This window comes from Motacilla alba, chromosome 8, assembly GCF_015832195.1.
Source record: "Motacilla alba alba isolate MOTALB_02 chromosome 8, Motacilla_alba_V1.0_pri, whole genome shotgun sequence".
Classification (NCBI taxonomy): domain Eukaryota; kingdom Metazoa; phylum Chordata; class Aves; order Passeriformes; family Motacillidae; genus Motacilla; species Motacilla alba.
The window spans coordinates 21,249,129-21,272,368 of record NC_052023.1 but is presented as its reverse complement, the minus strand read 5'-3'; the positions used below and the strand labels follow the sequence as shown (position 1 = coordinate 21,272,368).

Below are 23,240 nucleotides of genomic sequence, written 5' to 3'. Positions count from 1 at the left end.
CACGTGAATTGTAGCCTCATCTGCTCCTTTTGTTCATACCTACACTCTACTGCCAAATATTTCCTCTACTGAGCTTGGCCAAAGCCTTTCCAATTAAAAAGGCCATCCAAAAATGTGCCTAAATCTCAGATTTTTTTGAGATCATTGAAACTACTGATTTAGTTGAAGTCATCACACAAACGCATCTTTACACCTGGATTTCTATTCTAAAGCATAGCACCAGAGAAAGAGCATGAGATCTTGATGGTGTTATCAAGAAAGATCATCCTTGCAGAAGTATCACTGAAGTACAAAAGCGCAAGAGTGTTAGAGGAGTGGCTGCAAAGGACATCTGCAAGTCATGGTATAGAAAGCTCATGGATATCTAGTGGAAACCTATTACTTTGTATGTTTTTGGAAATTAATAAGTATCTTTTTCCCATTTGATGTGAGTTGTAGTCAGTGAGGCTTCAGAGTTGTGGCGGGCACAAAAGAGGTATTGGCATTTGAGGGCCAAATCTAGAAGTCTTTACATCAGCAAATAAACACAGGATTTGATTCAAGGAGGATACAAATTAGGTCAAGCAATCATTATTTCACTATTCAGTACAGTATTAGCTTTTTTGCACAATTCTTTAGTGGTTTCTGCCTAAAGGGAAGTAATGTTGTGGTAGTTGTTAAAAGGGCCTTATGAAGATATGAAGATATTATGCTGGCTGCTCCTTGGGGATGAACTAGATGCACTCAGTTAAACTGGGTAAAACACATCAAAATTCAGTTATAACCATGAAGTGTCCTGTATTCAGGTTTTTCCAAATATTTGTTACATATTTTGAGCCTTTCATGTAGCTCACGAACGACCTGATCCTAATTCAGATGTACTTTGCTGTGTTGCCACAAAACCATCATTGCACTACATTTTTAAGTCTAAAATCCCTGTTCCAGTAAAGGTTCATGGAGAGAGCACCTGACATGAATCCTTGAACACCAGAACTCTTCCATTTTCTTTCCATTCTAACTCTGTTGTCTTCATGGGAAACACATTTCTTCTGTATTTCATACACATGGCTCCTCTGTGTAAGAAAGAAAACAAAAGTTATTTGCCTGGAGTCTGGCAGCATTTCTCCGAGCCTGCTAGTCCTCCAAACCAGTCCCATGCTAGTGAACTAATCTGTCAACACAATCTCATGAAAAATCCCTTCGTTGATTTTAAGCTAGCCCAGCATGAACGACAAAGTTGTTCAGAAACTCAGTTTGAAGAAAGCACCACATGAGTCTGTCCCAGCTGCCTGTAGGAGTAGTGATAGTGATGAGATCCAAGGTGGGTGCACCCAGTCTTGACTACCCATTGTGGGAAAGGATTTAAAACATTAGAGCAGAAATTTGGGTAAAATAAGAGGGTCTTAAGGGGGAATGAACTTACATGGCTCAAAGCTTCTAAAGAAGCAGTCTGAGTTAGCACAGCCTTGTGAGATGTTACCCAGACATTCACAAAAATTTTTCCAGTGGTTCTCTGTCTTCTGATCAGCTTTACTGAATATCAAACACAGCAATGATTTTGTATCATCTCATCTCAATATTAAAAAAAACCACAAAAGTACATGATAACACTTTGGTAAAGAAATGGATTCTATTGTACTCTGCAGTACTTTGGAGTGTTACTATTTGCATATTATAGTTAATTATCAAGCACCATATCATCCTAGGGGAAAGGGCCACTGGCAACTTAATTCATTATCTTCTATTATTGTGTCTCACATTAAAATGACAAGCATCTTATGCTGCATAAGTCAACAAAATTTTAATTAATATATCCAAACCTGATAACCAGCAGATATAAGCGTATCTGTGGGTTTTTTCCATACTGAAACCTCCTCAATAGGCATCTCTTCAAAGTGTTTTCCATGTTTCTTTGCTTAGAAATGTAACAGAAGTGCTGGTTTTAATTAAAGAATTATATTAAAAGCTCAAAATTAGTTTAATAACCACTGCAGTTTCCAGTGAAACCTGTATCTCAAGAAACAGTGGAAAGGTTGCAATAGTAAATGAGCTTGTTTGCTGTATACTGAATGCATGCTTCTGAGATGAGGCTCATCCACCCACTGAGCACCCACTGAACAGGGTCAGGGCTCAGACACCCAGGGCAGGTCAGTGTGGGCCAGCCCAGGCTTTCCGTGCTGTCTGAAGCCAAGGAGGGGGTGCTGGGGGAGCAGCCCCCCCAGCAGCCAGAGGTGCTGGCCAGGGTTGCTCCCTGTAGAGCAGGAGGAGCAGGACGCTCCCTTTGCTGCACCTGGGCACCCACTGCTCTGCCTTCAGACCCCAAGCTCAGAGTAGTCTAATTTACTAAATCCAATATGAAATCAAGCTTTTATTAACTTGGACTGCCTTAGTTTGCTAGATTATACTGAAGAGAGCTACAGCAGGGGCTTTATTCCTTACTTGTGCAATTCCTGTCTAGCTGAAAGGAATGGCATTCAGGGATACTCAACACCTGGCAACACCATCAACAAGTAAAATCACGCTAATCATATTCTGGAGACAATTTCAAGCTTGCTAAAGCGTTTAAAGGGATGGTGCAGTTCCACACAGTATTTACCCATGATACCATAGTAATATTCTAGAAATCAAACACTCCTTAATTTTAGAAGAAAAAGGGAACTTAATTCCATCATTGAGTGTTAGACTGTTTTGTGAGCACAGAGAAGAGGTGATACCAGAAGCCACCACCTGATTCCACCAGAAAAATTATTATCTGAGCCCAGTAATTTGTCTTCAAAAATCTTTAATTGCCATGAAACACCATTTGCAAAACAAAAAAACCCACAGGTGTTCCCTTTATTTTTGGCCTTCAGCCACAGCATTCATTTAGCCCAGGGTACAGGAGGAATTCACACTTCTGTCTGTGCAGCCATAACTTCAGCCCACTCTTGCCCTTCCAAATTAGGTTATGTGGAAGCTCTGACAAAGCTGCTGTTTTCAAAAATGCCAGAAAACATCCTCAACATCAAAATCAATGTGAAATGCAGTAGTATTAATTGGGATGCAAGAATATTTTAGTCATGGATTTGATTTTACTAAATGAAATTCATATACAATATAAAGTAAAAAGTACAATATAAAGTACTAAGACTTCATTATGCAATTAAGCATTTTGCACAAAATCCAAGCTGGTTTTATCTCTGTCTTTTAAAAGTGCTTCTAATCATGTTGGAAGGTAAAATAATTAATACACATTTTAGTATCAATTTCTGCATAAAGGACCAAGCAAGCAGAACAGTGTAGTCTTTAATGCGACCACTTTTTCAGAATAGACATTAACTGAGGCTTTTTCATGCACAGTTGCTTTTGTATAAACTGATTGACACCTTTGGGGGTCGTCTTTCCACTGACTCATAATTTTGCTCACTCTTGAAAAAAGCCTTCTGCACACCTACTATTCTCTAGTTAAAGCTGAAAATTCAACTCATCATATTTACACAATTAAAAAAAAAATCCATTCTGCGTTGTTTTTAATTGCAAATCCTACTCAAGGGACCAATTCTCCTGCTTAGGAGGCAGCCCTGTGCCTTCTACTAGAGAACGAACTGCAGTCAATTATGGTAATGAAATGTCAATAAATATAAAAATTTAATACAGCCTGTTCCTGGTGAGTGGCAGATGAGGACTTGCCTCCCAGACAAATTTGCTGGTGCTGCAAATATTAAATGCACCTGAAAGAGGAGCAGGTTGCCTGAGAGCTCTCCAGTAGAGGGATGCTGGGAGATCCAGGCATCTACTGGGTTTTTCCATTATGGCATAATCGCTGCACTAAGGCCACTGATATTCTTGACATTCAGACATCTTAACTTCTTCTCATGAAGTGAGTAGCATATTTTCCCCACAAATTGGAAGCTCAGTAAGGGATTTGGAGCTTCCCCCCTCCCTTAAGAATTACAAAAGAGATATGAAGTTATGAAATTTCATATTTATATGTGACCAGTTTCTCAATACAAAGTAGTTGAACTATGTCAATATATTAAACTGATGTTTGAGTAAAAATTATTTGAGGTATGTTACTTTATTTTTTCTTATTATTTATATAGGTGTATATATACATGAAGAAATATGCATAAATGCATCTATAGAAAGAGTGATAAATAAGAGATGAACTAGCAAGTAGTTTTTGAAAGAGGGATAGGCTGGGGTTTCCAAAGATCAGATCGTAGCTTTGCCACAGATCTCTCTGGCCCTGAGTAAACAATTTAATGTCACTACTTCAAGTTTCCCCAGGTGTAAAAGAGAGCAATACCCTACCTCACAGGATTCTTCAGCATAATCCATTGATTTAATTGAAGCATGAACTCAACTCTAACTGCTCCAACACTGCAAAGTGTTGTTATTCTTGACCTCCATTCAAAAAGTGTAACCTCATTTTGTTGTGCAGTTACCTCCAATCAGTTTATAGGGCACAATGAGGGTACATATAAATGAAATCTTTTATTAAAAGTCAGTAACTTATTGATTATATTTAAGGTGCTACCAGGAAAAGTTCATTTTAGTTTCTTATAGTCATCTTTCAATCTTTCCTTGTTGCAATTTTGCCAGGTTAGAAGTATTCCAAGTTTTACTGCTGTTTATACTTGAGCAAAATCAATTCACTAGTTTTAAAATAAAATAATTTTTAAAAAATCAAAATACACGCTACTAAACATGTTTTTTAAAATAACAGATTTTGAGGGATCAGAGCCTGGAAAAGCAAAATTTTGCAGTATTGGTTTCTTTCTTGTGGTGATACCACTCCATTCTTTATTAACTACTTTATTATGGGAAACCTTAGAGATGGGCTGAGAGCACTGATTCCATTAAACAAATTACTGACCAAAGCAAGCACTTACCATTGTGCTTAGTCGTAATTTACAGCCAGACTTCACTTAGATGAAGTACGATTAGCAATTTCCCTGTTGCTCTGAAGGCTCCTACAAGAGAAAGGTGATGGTAATACTAGAGCATCTTGAAAACGTGCCACTGACCCACTTAGGTCTCAGCCAGGTGGCCAGTGGTTCTGTGGGGAGCAAGCAGCACAGCAGGCCATGTCCATGCCACAGTGGCACTTACAGGGGATGTGGAGCTCTCTGATGAGAAGTGGGCTGAGCACTGAAGCTGAAGCTGCTGCTCAGGTCACCCCAGCTCTGATACAGCAGTGACACCCTGCTCCACACTAAGCCATTGCCCTGTCCTGGAACCAGCTCATCCCAGCCCCTCCCTTCACCTTCCCACCACAGCATTCCCACAGGCTGTGCCCTTCCCCACTGGTCACCATCCTGTGACAAAGCAGGCACACCTTCAGAGTGGCAGGGGCTGGGGCAGTCTCCTGCATGAAAACATCCCTGCCATGGGACTTGCATCAGCCAGAACAGTTTCAGCATGCTGGGCTTGGGGAGGTTGCCCAAGATTCAAGGATCACCCAAGGATGAGTCAGCAATGACAGGCCTTGGGTATCCTGTGCTTATGAATTTTCCCTTTCTGAATAAGTGTATTAACTCCAGCTTTGGATCTCTGTATACAAGGAAAGCTCCCAGGCAGGTCAGCCTGCCCTGAGAACAGGAGCAGCATGCCCAGGGCAGCAGAGGCCAGCACCACGTGTGTCCTCAGCTCAGGGGAAGGAGCTCTGTGCACTGCGGTCACTGCGAGGGACAGGGTGAGGGCAGCTGGGCTGTCACACACTTGCCACCCCTCCTTCCCTTCCAGGCAGCACTTGCCAGAACAAGTGAGTTCCAATCAATTCCAACAAATACAGGGATTTTGTGTAGCTGAGGAGAACAGCAACCACCCACACAATACCTCTGTTTCCGGTGGGAATACACCGACATTTCTGGGCCTGAATAGATGTTTCTGGCCAAGTTCTGGACACAGGACTGTTTCCCATAAATATCATTGTGTCCCTCTGGAGCAATACAGCCATGGTAGGCACAAAGCTCGCTCCATCAGTTGGTCTCTACAGGATCATACTATTACAGGAGACACCAAAGGAACAAAACTGAGATGTGGACAGCTACCAGTGTCATAGGCTTCTTAAAAAGCTAATATGGACAAACTAGCGCTCACAGTGATGTCATGTACCATTAAGATATATGGTTTAATGTTATTTTCAATATATACCATTGGTTTTTATATAATATCATCTTGACTTGGTAACATCATTAAATTAAGAGTGATTTCTATATCCAGGAGTATCCTGGTTGTATAATATTGCTTGAAACATCCTAAAGTGTGGGCATGACAACCAGACAGGAATACAATTCTCTTTTACAGGTGGATTATTCCGTAATAGCATCCCAAGCTGGAGCCACCCTCAACAATCTTATGAGCCATGCACAAGAACTGGTAGCAAAGCTTCGTTCGCTGCAGTTTGACCTACGAGAATTTGTCTGTCTCAAATTCCTGGTGCTGTTTAGTTTAGGTAGGTACACTCCATTCTTCATACTTATTGTTTTTTTCTAAAAAATGTTGAAAATACTTTGCTTTTCTTCAATTTTTTGTGAAACACGTGATTTTGAAATATGTTTAATGAGGCTCACAGTAATCTGAGGATAGTTTTTTAATTATCAGTTGCAGGGAAATTATGTATAAGGATTCAAAGAGTGTTTCCATGGAAATTACTCCTAAAACCTATGGAATTTCATGGAGTATTATAAACCTTCTGTATTTTGGTATGTGAATACTGAATTTTCCAGAATGAGGATAAAATTCTATTAGACATCCTAGAGAGTAGTGGAAAATACAGATTGCCGTGTTCTTCTATGATATTGAATACAGTTATGTAAAGTACATGGAGTGGGGATATGGTTGAAATTTCCCTCTTATTCAAGGGCGTCTGTGGTAAGTATAAACAATCTTCTTTGCATATGATGGCTGTCACACTGTAACCCATAAATCAGGAATGTATCTCATAGTTTTTTAAAAGTGAAAGGAACTCCTAAAGTGCAAATTAATGATAATAGCTTTAGGACAGATCTGGCTAGGAAATAACCTTTAAAGGGAAGATTGTTTTGTACTAGTGGAGAGGACAGAATGGGAAAGATACCTATGCAAGACAAATTAGTTAAACCAGTGCCTTCCAATAAATCAGTTGAGAAAAATCACTGGTGCCAAGAATAAAAAAGATCTTAGGGAGATGGATTCCTATTGACTTCATGGGAAGAGATTTTTCTGCCTGTCCTCTGTCTCACATTTACACTTTGTTGTAAAGCTGGTCTAAATGAACTTTGCCCAAGTGAGTGGCTTTTTTCTGGCAAACAGTTGAAAGGATAAACTTAAAAACATTAATAAGGTCAGGCCCAGCCATGCCTCCATAGCAAAACCTCCTGTCTTACTGAAAAGGTGTTTTTGTCTACAAAGAGGGTAGGTGAGCCAAGGACACAATGAAAGATAGCAGTGGTGACATTTAGTAATGCTTTCCTTTGATTTTCAGTTTATAAAAAATTCTGTAAATTAATCAAATTCTAAAAATAAATTATTGTGATACAATTGCAAATAGACTAGAAGAGACATTTTTGATCACACTGTAGATCTCAATTACAGTCTTAAATATGTCCCTCCTAGGTGTTACAGAATTTGAACCTGCTGAGAAAATTTTAGATAAGGTTTCCTTAAAATGTAGGGAAGATAAAAGACCAATACTTCAGAGGTACAGGGGACAGAACATGCAGAAGATAGAAAAGATGTTACAAATTATAATGAAATTAGAATGATGCTAAAGAAATGGATCATTCTGAGGTATGTCCATTTTGAATCCTAGGAAGAGATGATGGATTTCCTTGGTAACTATTAACATTTTGTATTCAGGGCTACATTGCTCAAATATCTTAGATTCAGAGAAGCAAAAGCAAACCATCTGTTGCAGAAATTATGTTTTATGAATTAATCTGATGGATAACAAGAATTCATATTTCCTAATTCCTCATAAGTAGGTTTTTCAGTCATTATACAGTGGCACAAATAAAGCCTGCAGCTTTCTTCTCATAAAATATTTAGAGAATTCATGTCAGTTCAGAAACATTTTAAATTAGCTGAATAAATGAAGTGCATTTGGAAAATTCTCACACTTAATAGGGTTTTTATTTCATTATTTTCATCAGCTGTTCTGGTACTTTTCACTGATTTAGGAATAATTCTCACACCTCTGGCTCTTCTATTTCTGCCAGGTACTGTGCTCTACTTCTGAAGCACTTGGGCAGGAATAACCTGCAAACTTGTACCAAGCCAGGTTAGCCAGTTTTTCTCTCATTTATGCTACTATAAAACAAGCTAATTTTGCTGCTAATAGGAACCTTGTATTCATATCACTTGCATGTACAAGTGATGTAGCTAAGACAGGTCCGACACCTTTAAAATCGATTGGTTCATTATTTAGCATACTGCAGAATTCCATTTGCTAATAGTCACAGCTAGATGTTCTTCTGCAGAGAGTAAAATGTAAAGATGTTACCACTTGACCCACAGGACAGAGGCAAATACTTAACGAGAATGATGACAGGACTGAAATGAAAACCACAGATACCCTTTCTAGCTTAGCACTTAAGTTTCTGCCCAAAAGAACAAATGAATCATGGAGATGAAATTAAAAAGACACCTCACAGCCTAAGAGCAAGTCAGGTTTAGAAGACAGTGAAGTGTCTAACAATGCTGGTAGGCATTCAGCAGGGCTGTCAGAAGTAGCTAAGCATCAAATTCTACATAAATAACTGGGAGCAATTATTGTACCTAAGTATCTAAGTGCATTTAGCACATATCTACATCTCTTAGGCATCTCTACAGAAAACTGGTCCTAATGCCAAAAATGTATAACTTAATAAAAAAAAGTATTTCAAAAACCTCAGCTGTTGACAATCTGGCCCTGTAATGTTTAATGGAATAAAAAGTGCTTCAAGACATAGCCTTTTTACACTTCTGGGAATGTTCAGATGAGTGTTAACCAAGGCAATGAAACCATCTACTATTGTTCTTTAGTCCAGTGCTTGACTCAAAAATAAATGTTTACTATAAAGCCTCTCAAAGGCAACATGAAGTCAGTAATCCACAGAATTAATTTACTGAGAAGTTGGTTTTTTATAACTGTATAGATATGAGGCTGCCTTATAAAGCTGTTTGTTATTCATGGCTGTACCGTCCTGTCTGTCTATCCAAAAGACAGCGATCTCCTTTAGGGCAAAGAATTTGGTCTCTGCCTTTTTTCTTAACATTTCAAAAGTGATTATCTTAGTAAACTAACAGTAAAGCATGTTCAAAACCCAAAGCACTTAGAGTAATTTTTCAAAATAAACTTAAAATGTATCAGTTTTGCTTGCAAGATTTTAAATTAAAGAGGTAATTGTTCATTATCTACTCGTAAGGATTGGCAAAGGGTTTATACAGGAAAATCTTTTTGATTTTTGGCAGCATTAAAGAAGATGCTGCTGAGGCTTAGCCAGATGCATATTATGTGTAGCTGCTGTGGCTGGCAGCACGCAACTCCTCCTGCAGTTACACTGCACAGCCCTACCTCACTGACTGGGACCCCAGGCACAGGAGCTCCAGTCCTTTCTCCAGGGCCAGCTGCTCTGGCTGGGACCCTCTGACCAAAACTGCCAACTACAGAATGATACAGCTGACTCAGCAGTTATTCAGTAAATCAGAACAGTTTGGTAAATAGTTTCTTAAGTGTGATATCTCTTTAGCTCAGTGCTATAATATAGTTAAATATGTAGAACTACATATTTTTTAAATTCCCTCTCTCAGTTGTAAAAAGTAAATGTCTTTACAGGTAGCTAGTTCTTACCTCTCTTACATAAAAGTCTTTCACTGCAGTTCCCCTTGTCAACCTTTCTTAGACTGATGTTTACATTATATTTGCAAACCCCAAAGAACGTCTGTTTTCTGGGGCATCGTTTCTGTGATTTCACATATAGAGATATTCTCCCCTTAATTCCACTTCAGGGAGTGAAGTAAACAATATGTCAAACCACAACTTAACTCAGTTATGTCTGCCAGGTTTTTTTGCAATCTAAAGATAGGTGGATAACAAAAAAAAAAGAAAAAAACAACCAAGCTCAAGAGATATGCAAGTATGGATTTCTCAACTTGTTAGTTGCATTTGACAGGTTTCCTCCAATGAAGAAGAACCAACACGGACACAATAATGCAGCAAGTGTAGTCACACCATTGATGGGAAGTTAGTGGCCAGGCACAAATTGCAAAAATCCGAAAAAATAAAGAAATTTTTGACTGACTTGACTGTTAAACCTACTTTTAACACTACTTGATGAGCTCATGTCCAACATGGAATGGGAACATCTGAGAAAGATGCTGATCACACAGTTCTGTAACTGTTTATCAGATCTACCACCAAATACAATAAACATTTCTAGCTTTCTGAAAGTTGGCTAAATTGAGGATAATGTGAATTCTTTACCCTAATCCCAGAGTAAAAATACACCTAATTTTTCTATAGCATATAACCAGTACAGCCTACTGTACACATTATCAAAAAGTAGACCAAAAACTAAATACAAATTATTTATCTTCAGTAAGTGCTGGCTTGAACCAAGAAACATTATGGATAGAAAAAGCAAATGTGTCAGTTTATCAAGCTCTTTGAATTTTCATTACCAATTTGACATTAGTTGGGAAACACCTTTCTTTCCTTGTCATAAATCAGAATTAGAAATAAAACAAATTTTACAAAGCAAACAAATCATTCCACGTGTGCTGTTGAATTTTCTAATTCTGGGGCTGAAACAGATTCGTATGCTCCACTGGGAGATGCAATTTTGACCTCACTAAAGCCAAGAAAATTTCACTCTTTTTTATTGGAGTCAAAATTTGCTTTCTATCACAAAAAAAAATGCAAAAGAAATTTTAATAAACTAATTTTGACAAATTACTAAATTTAAATGATGCTTGAAGAACCAAATTAGTGCCTTAAATGGAGTGGTTTCTGTCATCTTCATTTTACCATCCAATAGCTTTACGGACTGGTCATTTAACCTGAAATCAGTCATTGTTTTCTCTTTACAAAAACTTCCCATTTGTCCTGCTAGTTTTTATTATGTGAACTCAGCAAGGATGATTTTTCAAACTCCCATCAGAGCCGTTTATAAAGTAAAATGCCAGTAAGAAAAAGTTAGACGTAGTTTGACCAGGCACTTGTTGGTTGTGGAGCTAAATGCTGGACTAGGCTGACTGGTACTGCTGCCTTATCACTGTCAGGACACAGACAAATGCACTTCATTTGAGAAATGAAGGCTTTATCAATGGACAAATAATTGCAGAGCCACTATTGATCTCACATCCCACTTAATATGAGACAAGAGGGTCCAGCACAAATAATAAACATTTAATTGTGGTGGACATCAAACAATGGGCTCTTGCTTAAGCAACAGGAAAAAAAACCTAGCAAAAAACAACTCTGTTTTTAAACAAACCACAGTCTTAGGCAGACAATTCAGCAGAAGTTCATCTAGACCTGCAACACTCCATTCTCATTTCTGCTAAAATAAGAGGAATATTAGCCAGTTAAGAGGAATATTAGAAAAGGAATCTTTCCTTGCTTTTAGTCTTTGTAAAGTGTCAGAGATGAGATGCGAGGAGGTAATTAAAGCCCTAGGCCCCACCATTTGCACATATGGAAAATAAATGTGCCTGTTAGGACCCTAACGCAGGTGAAAAAGGCTGAAATGAAGCATATTCAAGGCAGACTCTGCCCCCAGCACTCACAAGACTAGAAGGCACAAAGCCTGCCTGCGCTCTGTTCCACCTGCTGCAATAACTAACATCAATGCAGTTACACAACAATCTGCAACTGAAAAAAATAGCTATTGCACTTTTTAATGTACTTTATGTAACATCATTTTTCTAGTCATTGTTCTATTAGGTTTACAGACCAGCAGAATCTCTGCCTCAGGGAGCTCCCAGTCTAAATATACAGAAAAGATTTTAAAAAATACAGCAGCAAACTATGATGAAACATGAGGTTGTCAATACTTTCACTTCCATAACTTTTGCTGAGGGTTTAATATCACACTTATGCAGACAGGTAAATAAGCGTATAAGCATCAGCTGGAGGTAATATAACAGGGAATGCAGACTACATTTTTATACTAATTATGATAATTAAGAGCACATAAACAAATATAATAGGAGAATGAAATGAAGGAATTAGTGAGGCAGGGGTTTTATCAAACCAAAAGGAAAACAGGAAAGAAGACCAGAAAATTAGACAAGAATCAATTCACGCAGAATTATAGATAACTAAGTGTGCTGCACATATAAAGATATAACCTGGCAAATTTTGCATTTAGATCTTGATTGCAGATAAAGATGAAGTAGGTGCCGTGAATTTGAAGTGAGAAGTATTACATGACAGTCTTCCTTGGCAAGCCAGTGCAAGTCACTAATGGAGAGCTTAACCAGGCATGGACTTGTCATTACTGATGACTTCTCTCTCACAGGCACCAACAGGACTTAGGGCTTAATGCCTTCTCCAAAGTGGTCACTCTCGCTGTTTTTACTTTTGCGAGTTTGTAAATATACAACTATTTTTAGTTAAGTAGTTAGGTCTAGTTAGACCTCAATAGGTCTTGTTATGTATGTGTTGTTTATAAAACACGTGTTTAGTTGGGCTGTAATAACGAGGTGGTTTTGTTTTTACCATTGGTAGTTTTCTTAGACTCACCCACTCTGCTACCCAAGGATGCCTGTACAATAGCATCTGGTAAAAGCAGTAAACCAGCAGTCGAGGGGTTCTGGAGAGCACTCTGGCACAGCTTTCAGGCTTCCCCATATTACATATGACTTTAGAAAAATACTTACTGCATACCTGTCTGATTTAGGCTGCCTCAACCCTAATGTCCACCCAGAGTATGTACTGGAGGCTCATACTGGCAAAAAAGTACTTCCTAAACTTTATGTAATCATTTGGAATTCAGGAAGGACCAATTAGTATTCAAGAGCAGCAACTGCTCAATATTTATACCAGAGAGACTTGGCAGAAGCAAATAAAGGTACATAAAGCTGATGCTTGTCTTAATTAAGGGCAGTATAATAGGTGTTGGGGATATTTTTCTTAGTGAAGAGAGCAGTTTAGCAATGACCAGATATAACTCATTCTGAAGTTCAGAGTTTAAAACTAATCAATATGTATTTATAACAAGGGAAGAACTAAACATAATTTATTATTAGCTGACAACTAACTAATAGATAAAACCAAGATTTATTTAAGTACCTTTTTCCACATACCAATTTCTGACAAAAAAAAATTGCTCCCTTGGATTCTTATTGGTTTTTTGCATTATTTCAAACAGACTTTTTGAAATTATTGTCCCATATACAGAGTGCCTGGGAGTGAACCCAAAAAAATGAAGAATGAGACATCTAGCTAGGATGATCCTTTCACTATGACAAACTTATCAATAGGAACATTTTCTAATTTTCCTTAATGGCAGGTGACATTTTTAAATGCTCCTTTAAAGTATGCAGTCTCCATGTGTGCTGATGAACAGGTATTGACTAGCAGACAATGCAGGGATCACAGGCACAGTCCCAGCACACCCAGCCCAGGCTTCCCTCAGATGGCACTACAAAAAGTTTTGAAAGAGAATGAAGAAGGTGGATAAATAGATCTGGCCTGAGATAATATTAAACCTGAGAGGCAGAAAGGAAAAAGTGGAAAAGGACTTGGTCTGGAAAGGCGGTGGGTGGGAAATGGAGAAGGCATTCCAGGCAAGTCCAGGGCAGGAGGTGACCTTGTGACACTGAATGGCTGATGACAGCTAAGGCAGGAACAGCCACAAGGCCTTGAAAGTTAATGTGGCAGGGGACATTGTTTAGTTGATAAATTTTTTTAAGAGATACCACATTGCTTCAGCAGATCACATCTCAGTGCCCCAGCATTTCATCCTTTGGAGTGGCAAATGGTGCTGGCAAGGCACCCTTCCTGTTCATTGCTTCCCTGTCTTGGCAACTTTACTTTCCCTGCCCCATTCACTTTCAAGGCCTTGTGGCTGTTCCTTATGGCTTGCAGTGAGCAGAAGACTGAAAAAGGCAACAATGATGATTATAGGGGTCCTTTCTTGTCCCTAAATAGTCAAGCAGTTGAAATTTATCATGCCTTCTAATTTCAGGTTTTACAACTATTTCTGCATTTGAAAAATTCAAATTTGGTAGCTTTTAATGTGAACAGCTACCAGCAATCTTACATAGTCCCTAACTGCTGCATGTTCCACACTGCCTCGGAAACCAGGGATCCATTTCTTACTGGAGATGATGAGGGCCAGCAGAACAGTCCAACAGCCACTCTGCTCCTGGAACATTTAACTCTTCTCTGGATCTCAGGCAAAGCAGGCAGGCTACTCCACTCTGCCACTAGAAGAGCTATTCCACTTCTCTACTTTAACCCTCTGGGAAAGTAAAGCAAATGAATATGGACAAAACCTCATTTCAGAATAATCTCATGAGGGACGTTCTCCTTTCATGGATACAGCATTGCTCAACAGAGAAATCAACCCTTTTGCCTCTTATTCTGCTTCTCACTCCATTACTTTGAAGTCCCTAAAATAATATCTCACGCAATATGGTAAACAAAAGCAACATCTATCTTTGTAAACAGTGGTGAAATCCAGAGTATTAAAGACACTTTGTAGAGTAGAGGCAGATTGGAACAACATGGTTTGAAATCTCTACAGATTTTATAACAAACATTTTAAAATTAATCTGGTTTAAAATACCTTGATTAAATTTTGAGAAAATTTGATCTTTTCCTTTATAAATCACTTAGCATGAAAATAGTTCCTTGCTGCATTCTCAGGGTCTAAAACTTTGACAATTCATCTTTTGAGGGACTATTTTAGAAGTGTATTTAGCACATGCAGGAAAAAGTGGTTTGGTTTTTTTTTTTTGGCCTGGATTTTATTTCTTTATGGAAAAATAAAAACAAAGACATATTCATTTCTCTTACCTGTCCAAACCCATAGCAAAGCCAAACAATTAAAAATCGGTCCTTAAATTTCTTTAAGACGTTAAATGATATATAGAGTGATGACTTCGACAAACAATGTTTTGCTCCTAAGAACATTATTTCAGTGAGCTGACAGGTTTTAGTCCATCCTCCTAAGAAGGTTGCACACAAGTGCAGGCAGTATGAAAGAAAGTAGGACAGTGTCTATCTTCCAGGTATCAGTCTTAATGAAACCTACAATCAATGGTTTTGGGGAAAAAAAAAGCATGTAATACAAAAGGAATAAAATACAAATTCTGGGGTTATGAGGAACAATTCAAAATTAAACCAATATTTTTAATAAATAAAATTTTAATCATTCATCTCAGCCCTGCATGTAGGAGTAGTGAATGATAAAATTCTTCCAGGAATCCCAGAGAAAGCCTTCTGTTTCATGGCTGATTGAGTTTTTTGAATAAACTACACTAAATTATAGAGGAAAGTTAATAATTGCTGATTTGTTCCTGATTTTATTTCATTAAATGCAATGAATGCTGCAAATTCATACCTCATGTAACTGTTGAGTACAATGGCATTATGTGAGGCATGAATTTGATTCAATCTGTTCATTACTTGGTTATGTTGTCTGCTTGTCTGACAGCTGCAAGCCATGGAAAAAAGATTAACCATCTTCCGCAAGTACTTTTCCTTTTCATGTCCTTTTTTTCTAAAATGCATATTTAACAAGGTTTTGAAATAACAATAGGATTAGATGCTTGAGAGAAAATTAGGTCATATATTTGTTAGATACAAATCTTGCGAGTAATTAGAAACATGGGTATCAAGCAATATTTGTATTCTGTACTGTTGCCTTTGTGTGGAGACAGTGGGGATTTCAGAATAGCCCAATCAGCGTGCTCTGCACTTTTTCCCTATTATGTTTATAGAATACTGGTAAGGATGGCTTTTAAACACCTCCTGTAAGGGGGAAAAATTACCTGCATGTAACCCACATTTGCAGGTGTTTCTACTTTTGGAATACTTTTACAATTCCTTACTATTTTTAGATGTTTAAGTTGCAAGTTTAAATGTATTATAAAGGCAACAAAGGAAATACAGTATTACATAGAATCTTTTCAGCTGCTGTTGGCAGAAATCTTTAATATCAGTGACTACTTTTGTTAGTCAAGTACTTATCATAACATGGGAATAAATGGTTATATATTAAAATACAGATAAGTGAATGAATATCCTAAATTTTGGAGCCAGTAATACTATCCTATAGTCCTAATTTGAACATATTCTTAAATGCTTCACTGAATGAGATTAACTTTGCATTAGTAACAGACAACTTATAAAACCAGAATACATAGACTGAAAACTGCCTCATGTATTTCTAGTTTAAAAATTACATTGCAGAGGCTCTTACCTGAGTTTATACATGGGTAATGTTGGCCATTTACTGGAGATGCACTGTAGACTATGGCAAATTTCCCTCTTTCTCCTACCCCTTCGCAGCTTGTGCAAGATTGAGCACTGAATGAGAAACAAAAGCAAAGTCTGTCTCTGAGGGAATTAAAATAGAGAGGTAAAATACTCTAAAGGAACAAGGGAATTAAAATAGAGAGGAAATGCTGTAAAGGAACAATGAAAAGAAATCACAGGTGAAAAAAAGGTTATGCAAGAGGGATGGGAGAAGAGTGGAAGAGAAGAGGATATCTGGGCAGATCAGGAACCAGGAGTGATTGATGAAAACAAGGGACAGCAGTGGTGTGGACCAGAGGAACAGAAAGAGACTGGAGGGCTTGAGATAGGAGTCATGAAAATAGGGGGAAAAGGCCAGGAAGGAAAGGGACTGTGATCAAAGCCAAGCCAGAGGTGGAAAGGGAGGAAACAGAAGCAAACAGGAATGAAAGAATGAAGGAAAACTCAGAAACAAACTTTATGGCCCAGCCTTGAACACAGCTGGAATCTTGAATTGGGAGATAGAAGGGAACTGTGCAGAAACGCTCCTTCCCAAGCTCGTGGCTTGGAGTGTGTCCCAAATGATTTTGGCTGGCAGGAAAGGGGTGAAGAATGAAAATTGCAATTCCTTAGGTTCTGGCAATGCTGCTACCAAGACTGGATGAACCTTTCAGAGCAGAAGTTCCTAGTATTGCCCTGGTCCTGTGCAGAGCCATTTAGCATGGGACAAACTGAAAGAGTAAACCCCAAACAGTCCATGTGGCTTGAAAAAATTTAATTTACACATCATCCTAAGGGCAGTTTAAGAGTCTTCTTTATAAGGTTATTCAAAAATTATTAAGGAAAATCCTACATTTAGTATCATCTTCAGTACTGGGAGGGTTTTATGAGTATTATAAACATATTACATAACACCTCTGCTTGCCAGGTGAAGGAAAGTCTCATCTCAGCAAAGAGAAAGATTACAACAGCAGAGTGGGGAAGGAAACTACAACAGCATGTTTCCTCCCCAAGGCCAAAAACTGTAACAGAGATCAGCAAACTGCTTGGGACAAGACAGACAACAATATCCAGTCTTTCTATCACATGGGGAAAGCCTACAGCCTAAGCAGGACAAGTGTCCTTCAAGCCTGGTTGAGGCAGGCTGGATGGGTGGTAGCTTGAGAAAGTCCTTTCCTCTTGTCTAGGACCATCCTATTTGGGAGACATTTGTCTTTAGAAAATGGAGTCACCAGCAAAGGTGAAAAGGGCAGGTATCAAACTCACATGCCCTAAAAAAGTGCTGGAAAACAATGCTGCACAATGAAAATATCTTCCAGAGAGGAACATTGTGACAGGTGACTGTGGGAGCAGTGTCATCCAGACTGCACACTGTGCTCCAGCTGGCCACCTCTTACGGGCAGTACTTCCTCACTTTCTGTTTTGAGACAGGAAAAAAAGAGCCTCACGATTAATTAAAACCATAGATGAAGCTACAGAGATGAGCCAGGGAGTAAAGAGGGAACAAAGCAATTAAGAACTTTCCTGTTAAAAATTCACTAGGCATACTGTAAAATTCAGAGATTGTTATGCCCCCCAAAAGTGCAGCAGAGAGAAGCAGACATTTAAAAGAGCTTTCATTACTTACGTGCCTTTGGCTCCCTTTCAGGATACTGTGGAACTGGAAACAGCTACAGTAAATGTATTTTCTCTGCATTTGCCTTTCTTGACAAAACACCTCCAATATTTTGATCTCAAGAATAATCAGCTCTTTTGCATTTCCTTTTCAACAAACTGCAGACTTTTGCAAGTTAAAAATTAATGACAACTTCTCTTCCTCTTTTATTTTTTAAACAAAACCCTTCTGTGCTCTTTTCTGAAAAAAAATGTCTTTTTCCTACAACCTGTAACTATTAGTCTAAATGGCATTCCCACCACTCTTTCTCCCTCCTTTGTGGTAACACACAAAACGAATTCCACCACTACAACCTGGTTTGGGGAAACCATTATTCTGGAAATGAAACATTGTGTTGTGTCCTTTACCACTATTATGGGCAGTCAGTCTGTTAGAACATATTGGACGATTATAGGTTAGTCTTTTCAGAGAAAGCCATGGGTTTCAAGTTAGCAGTAACCATCTATCAGTTCTTGAGATTATGCCATGATTTACTGTCAGAGCATCATGTATTCTCTGATTTTCTGCCTCCTGTGAAACATTGTGCTTTCCTTTTCTATTGATGTATCAACTATAATAGTTACAAGCAGCTACAGAAAAATCAATAGTGAACTTTCATTACTGTGCACATAAAGAGTACCATGCCGTGAGAGCACCTACTTCTTAAATAGTCACCAGCAGCAAGGTACACTACAGATGTCTGTTATTTTGGTCTAAATGAAGAATGTCTGAATTGAAAACAACAAATATCTAAGGTTTTTGACACCACTGGATTCTATGTCAAGTTTTCCAGAATGTGATTTTTTTTTCCCCAAAGCGTCAAGCTTGATTTGTACTTCCTCTACTCTTATCTGGGTTTTTTTTTTTTTTTTTAATATAAGGCTGACAGAGGAAATTAATACCAAAATAAATTGCTGGGCTGTGCATAACTTGGTTGGACAGAAGCAGTAAGAATTGTGTTAATCTTTGTTCAACTAGTCTATCTTATTAGTCAAAGCAAGCTGACTGGTGAACAGACCAATAATCTGTGTTAAACACAAATAAGATAGAGTTGAAAGAGGCAGCACGGTGTTACCACACACTCAGAGACGCTCCTAGGACTGTGCACTAGGAAAAGCACGGAGTTGCTTTTCAACACAAGGTTTGGAAAAAAAATAATGTAATTTTTGGTTTAAAAATACTTGCCTGTCTCTGGGAACAAGTTAACTTCCAATTAGCAAATGTAAATGAAGAAAGGTAAGAACAGTAAGCATGTGAGTACATTGCCTTGAAGGAGCCCAGGATTCAACCTTTCAGATCATTTCCCCAGCAACTGGGCAGGAGTCCCTGCAGGGCAGGTGGGCAGCTCTGCTGCAGGAGTTAGTGGTAACTTTGGCATTTTGAGACTATGGTGATTTACAGCTGTAAATGCAGTGGTTGATGCTCAGTACCTCAGATTTGACAGCCTGTGGATTTCCATGAAACTAAAGCATGAGGATGCACATGTGTATGCACATCAATTGTACCCTGCCAAATGCTTATCCCACTGTCTGCTGTGGCTCCAAGGCTACAGGAAAGCACAATTTCTTGGCTAGAGAGGATCTGGAGCCCCATAATTCATGCTTCTCCTGTTAAGCCTGTGACTGTGTTGTCTATGGAAACATCTCATCCATATCTGACCAAAATATTTCAGTCTGAGCGGAGCAGTGAGCAGAAATCTGCAGTTTTCCTGCTGCTGTTTCTTACTGACCAATTGAAATGTTAAAAATGTGCTGAGGCAGTACCTCACTGAGAGCGTCCAGTCCTTTCTGACCAGGACTTCCTGCCAAGAAATCAGAGGCAGCTGAAAAGTAAAACTCTCTCCTAAGAGCTGCATGTTTGAAATGCAGTGAAAGAGTATTTGCTCTATTCCTCACTTCCCTACCCTGTTTGATTGATGAGTAACCATGCTGCCAGAGGGCCTTTCAGGAGGGCTTTTCTTTAGCTTTCATATCTGTATGTTTAAAAGTTTAAGGAATAAGGATGAAGAATACATCCAAATCTTTGTAAAAACAGTGCAAAGGCTCTTTTGACACACGCTGGGTGCCTCTCCAGTGTTTCCTACAGGCAGCACTGACACTTGCAGTGTAGTTGCAGGTGTCCCTATTTGGGCTTCTGTCATCCCATTTGCCAAACCATTTCCACAACTAAGCTCACACATCTGGGACAGTAAAAAGTGAAATTTGCAACTCCCACTCAGATCAAATGTCAAGAACAATATTTTCTGAAATACTGCAGCAGAAAATTATGTGTAGGAAGTGTTCATTGTCCACAAAGGCAATACTGGCAGTACTCCTTTGCACATTTAATTCATGGGCTGCCGCAGTCAGGTGTGACAGTGATCTGATGACTGGTACACTCCTGTATTTGACATTACCAAACTCACTGGCTCTTCTCATCCAAGCCAGTGTGTTTTTTTTGTCAGTGCTAACTTCATAGAGGATTGAAACAGCACCAGCATCAGTGTACCACCAATGTCTTGTGAGCAGTCTGCAGCCACATTTACACAGAAAATAACTGTAACTGCCTAAAGCAGAGTCCACCTCTTAGTAATAAAAAAATTCAAGTGTTTGGATAACAGGCATCATGTATTTGTTTCTACTGTAGTGCTTTCAGTACTGAGCAAAAATTGAAAGCATTTAATTTTATGTTATCTCAGCACAATCATAAAAGAAAATAGTTCTGTCACTGATTTCCACTTCCCGTATCTTACACAGGCAGAGGTGATTGTCTTTTTCATGTTCTTTCTAAACTAGAATCAGCTTCCACTGATGCCACTTGGTTCTGTGAAAAAAACCTCAAATTGTTAGTGCAAATACTGGTACATAGAACTAGTAAAACCATGTCTTGAAAAGTCTCAGAAAAGGGTAAAAAGAGGGTTTTGAAATCAATGACTAAAAGACAATTAGTTCTCACACTAAGCCTTGTCTGAAAATAGTGCAAGAGGCTTAAAACTCTGAATTATTTGTCAATTATGTTGACAGAAAATCATAGCAGAGTGCTGTACCTCTTAGATCGGCACATCACTAAAACACCTTTGCTTAATTCTCCTTCCCTCAATGAGAATATATTATAATAATTTTTGCTCCTGTGGGAATTTGGATTTTACAAAAGAATAAAGTCAAACAATATTCACCCAGTAATAAAAATCTGGTATGAAGTTCAACCATTATCTGGAAAGTACTATAATGATATAATCCAAACTGGCTGGTCTAATATTTTTAACCAAGTTGAAAAAGTTTGAAATATAATAATTAAATGCAAATACAGTTCTGATCCCAAAGACCAGAAGAATGCCTTTAAGCTAGTATTTATAACAAGAGCTATTCGACTGAGCTCTCTTGTAAATTTTATCATACCTGAGGCAGTTTTCCTCAGTCGATTAGCTGGAAAGCTGAATATATCCTGAGGCAAACCAGACATCTAGTACAGGCTAAATTCAACTACTGGAGCTTAAATTTGGCTTAATATATCCCCACTTGGATCTGCCTGTTTAATTCTCTTTCATATGATAACGTTGGTTTATTCATAGTCTGGACTTGCCACCTGAACAAACTGTACCTCATATCTTATTCTAATGGAATAGGAAAACTTTGCAAAAACCACAAAAGTTCCTGACTGAAAATCAAATGCAAATTTGGGATTAAAAATTGTTTTGTGAAGTGACTACAAGATTAGTACAGAGAGATTTTTCCCCTAAGGAGTACTGCTTTTTATGATCATGCATTTTTTATAATCTGCAGAGACAGATGGGCTTTATAAAAGGATAGAGCCTGATACTCAAAAGGGTTTCAGTGGCAGCTGCATTTCTGTATTTTACCCTCAGCAGAAATTTATATCCTATATTTTTCCAGAAAATATTTATATTTCTTCTTTTTGGACTATATCACCCCTTGGTCAACTTCCAGTGGCAGCAAAAGAAATACCTCAGAGATTAATCTGTTCCACTATTCCTACTCTAAACGGTACTTGAGTAGCAAGAGAGGGATAGAAAGGGAAAGGATAGATAATGTGCAAGCTTCTCATGAGACCAATAAAAGCAAACACTCAGAAAAGTTACAAATGTCTAGGCAAAAGCAGAGCAAAATTTTTCTAGGTAAAAGCAAATCTCTCAAAAATTTTCATTCCCTATTTTCTAAATATTCAGCTTCTTCTCACCTAAATAATAGATGTTTTTTTGCTCCTCTTAAATTGTTATTGCAATTTGCATATAACACCCTTTCTGCCTCAGTTTGTAACTTCAAGGACTTTGTATGATGTCCTATCACCATTCCCAGGAACTTCATAAATATTTATGACATCTTAAACTATTCACACCCTACAAATTGCAGGCATTGACAGATAATTCCCTTAAAACACCAACAACTCTGCAACTCTGTGTGCTATTGAAGATTAAAATGATGTTGCAGAAATTAACTGGGGAAACTCTTTGGTTCAATAAATTCCCTACTTAGTCTCAATTTTTAACTTATCAGAAGCCTAATTTCTGCCTTTATGAAATTTGATATTGTGATACTACTGCTCTGGCAGATTTGCCTGCATGTAAGCATATATATATATATACGCATAAAGCTTGGTAACAGTATGATAATTAGCACAGTAGTTTTGTTACCAATGCTTATTCTAACTCAATATTCAAAGACAAACATTTATTGCCCAAACATATAGCATGGCCCAAACATATATGTGAGGAGTTTGGAGAAAAAAAAAAGCTTTGATTCACTTTCTGTCTCAGTTTATCTGCGAGACCTTCACTAAATAATTTCTGCCCTAGTTTACCAATGTGTGCTCATATACAAGTATGACCATGCCTCCACAAGCCAGTGGTTACAGATTTTCTTCCTAGAAAAGAGAGATTTAGATTGAGACATTTCTTCTAGAATTGATCTGTCATTTACCTTAAGCAGTCACTAGATCAAACACACAAACAAGCCTAGAAGCAGGAACCAGAAAGCCACATGAGCCCAGGCAGGTTGCCTTTCTACCAGCCTGCAAAGGCAGTAAATTTGGGCCTAACCACATTGGGTTAATTTTTCCAATGCACCAGCAGAGCTTCAACCTGCAGACTGAAGCACACTTTCACTGAGAACAGCCTGTAGCAAGCAAGAGCAGAGACCACCCATTGGCATGGTGAGAGACTCCAGTTGTTTGGGGAATGTCCTTGAAGACACAACA

General features: G+C 38.3%; 2 protein-coding genes across 6 annotated transcripts in view; one reads left to right on the top strand and one right to left on the bottom strand.

Moving 5' to 3' along the window:
* NR5A2 (nuclear receptor subfamily 5 group A member 2) overlaps positions 1-23,240 on the top strand; it is an 88,424-nt gene that overhangs the window by 54,747 nt on the left and 10,437 nt on the right. For all 5 annotated transcript variants that reach the window (XM_038143701.1, XM_038143699.1, XM_038143700.1 and 2 more), the window contains one exon: positions 6,271-6,418. In XM_038143701.1, the coding sequence (XP_037999629.1) occupies positions 6,271-6,418 (148 nt within the window). The remainder of the gene's footprint in view (positions 1-6,270; positions 6,419-23,240) is intronic.
* Positions 396-23,240, bottom strand: part of ZNF281 (zinc finger protein 281) — a 109,020-nt gene continuing 86,175 nt past the window's right edge. Inside the window, exons 11-13 of the mRNA XM_038143698.1 lie at positions 16,359-16,465; positions 4,854-4,934; positions 396-1,052 (exon numbers count right to left, since the gene is read on the bottom strand). The gene's annotated coding sequence lies outside the window, so the exon portion shown is untranslated. The remainder of the gene's footprint in view (positions 1,053-4,853; positions 4,935-16,358; positions 16,466-23,240) is intronic.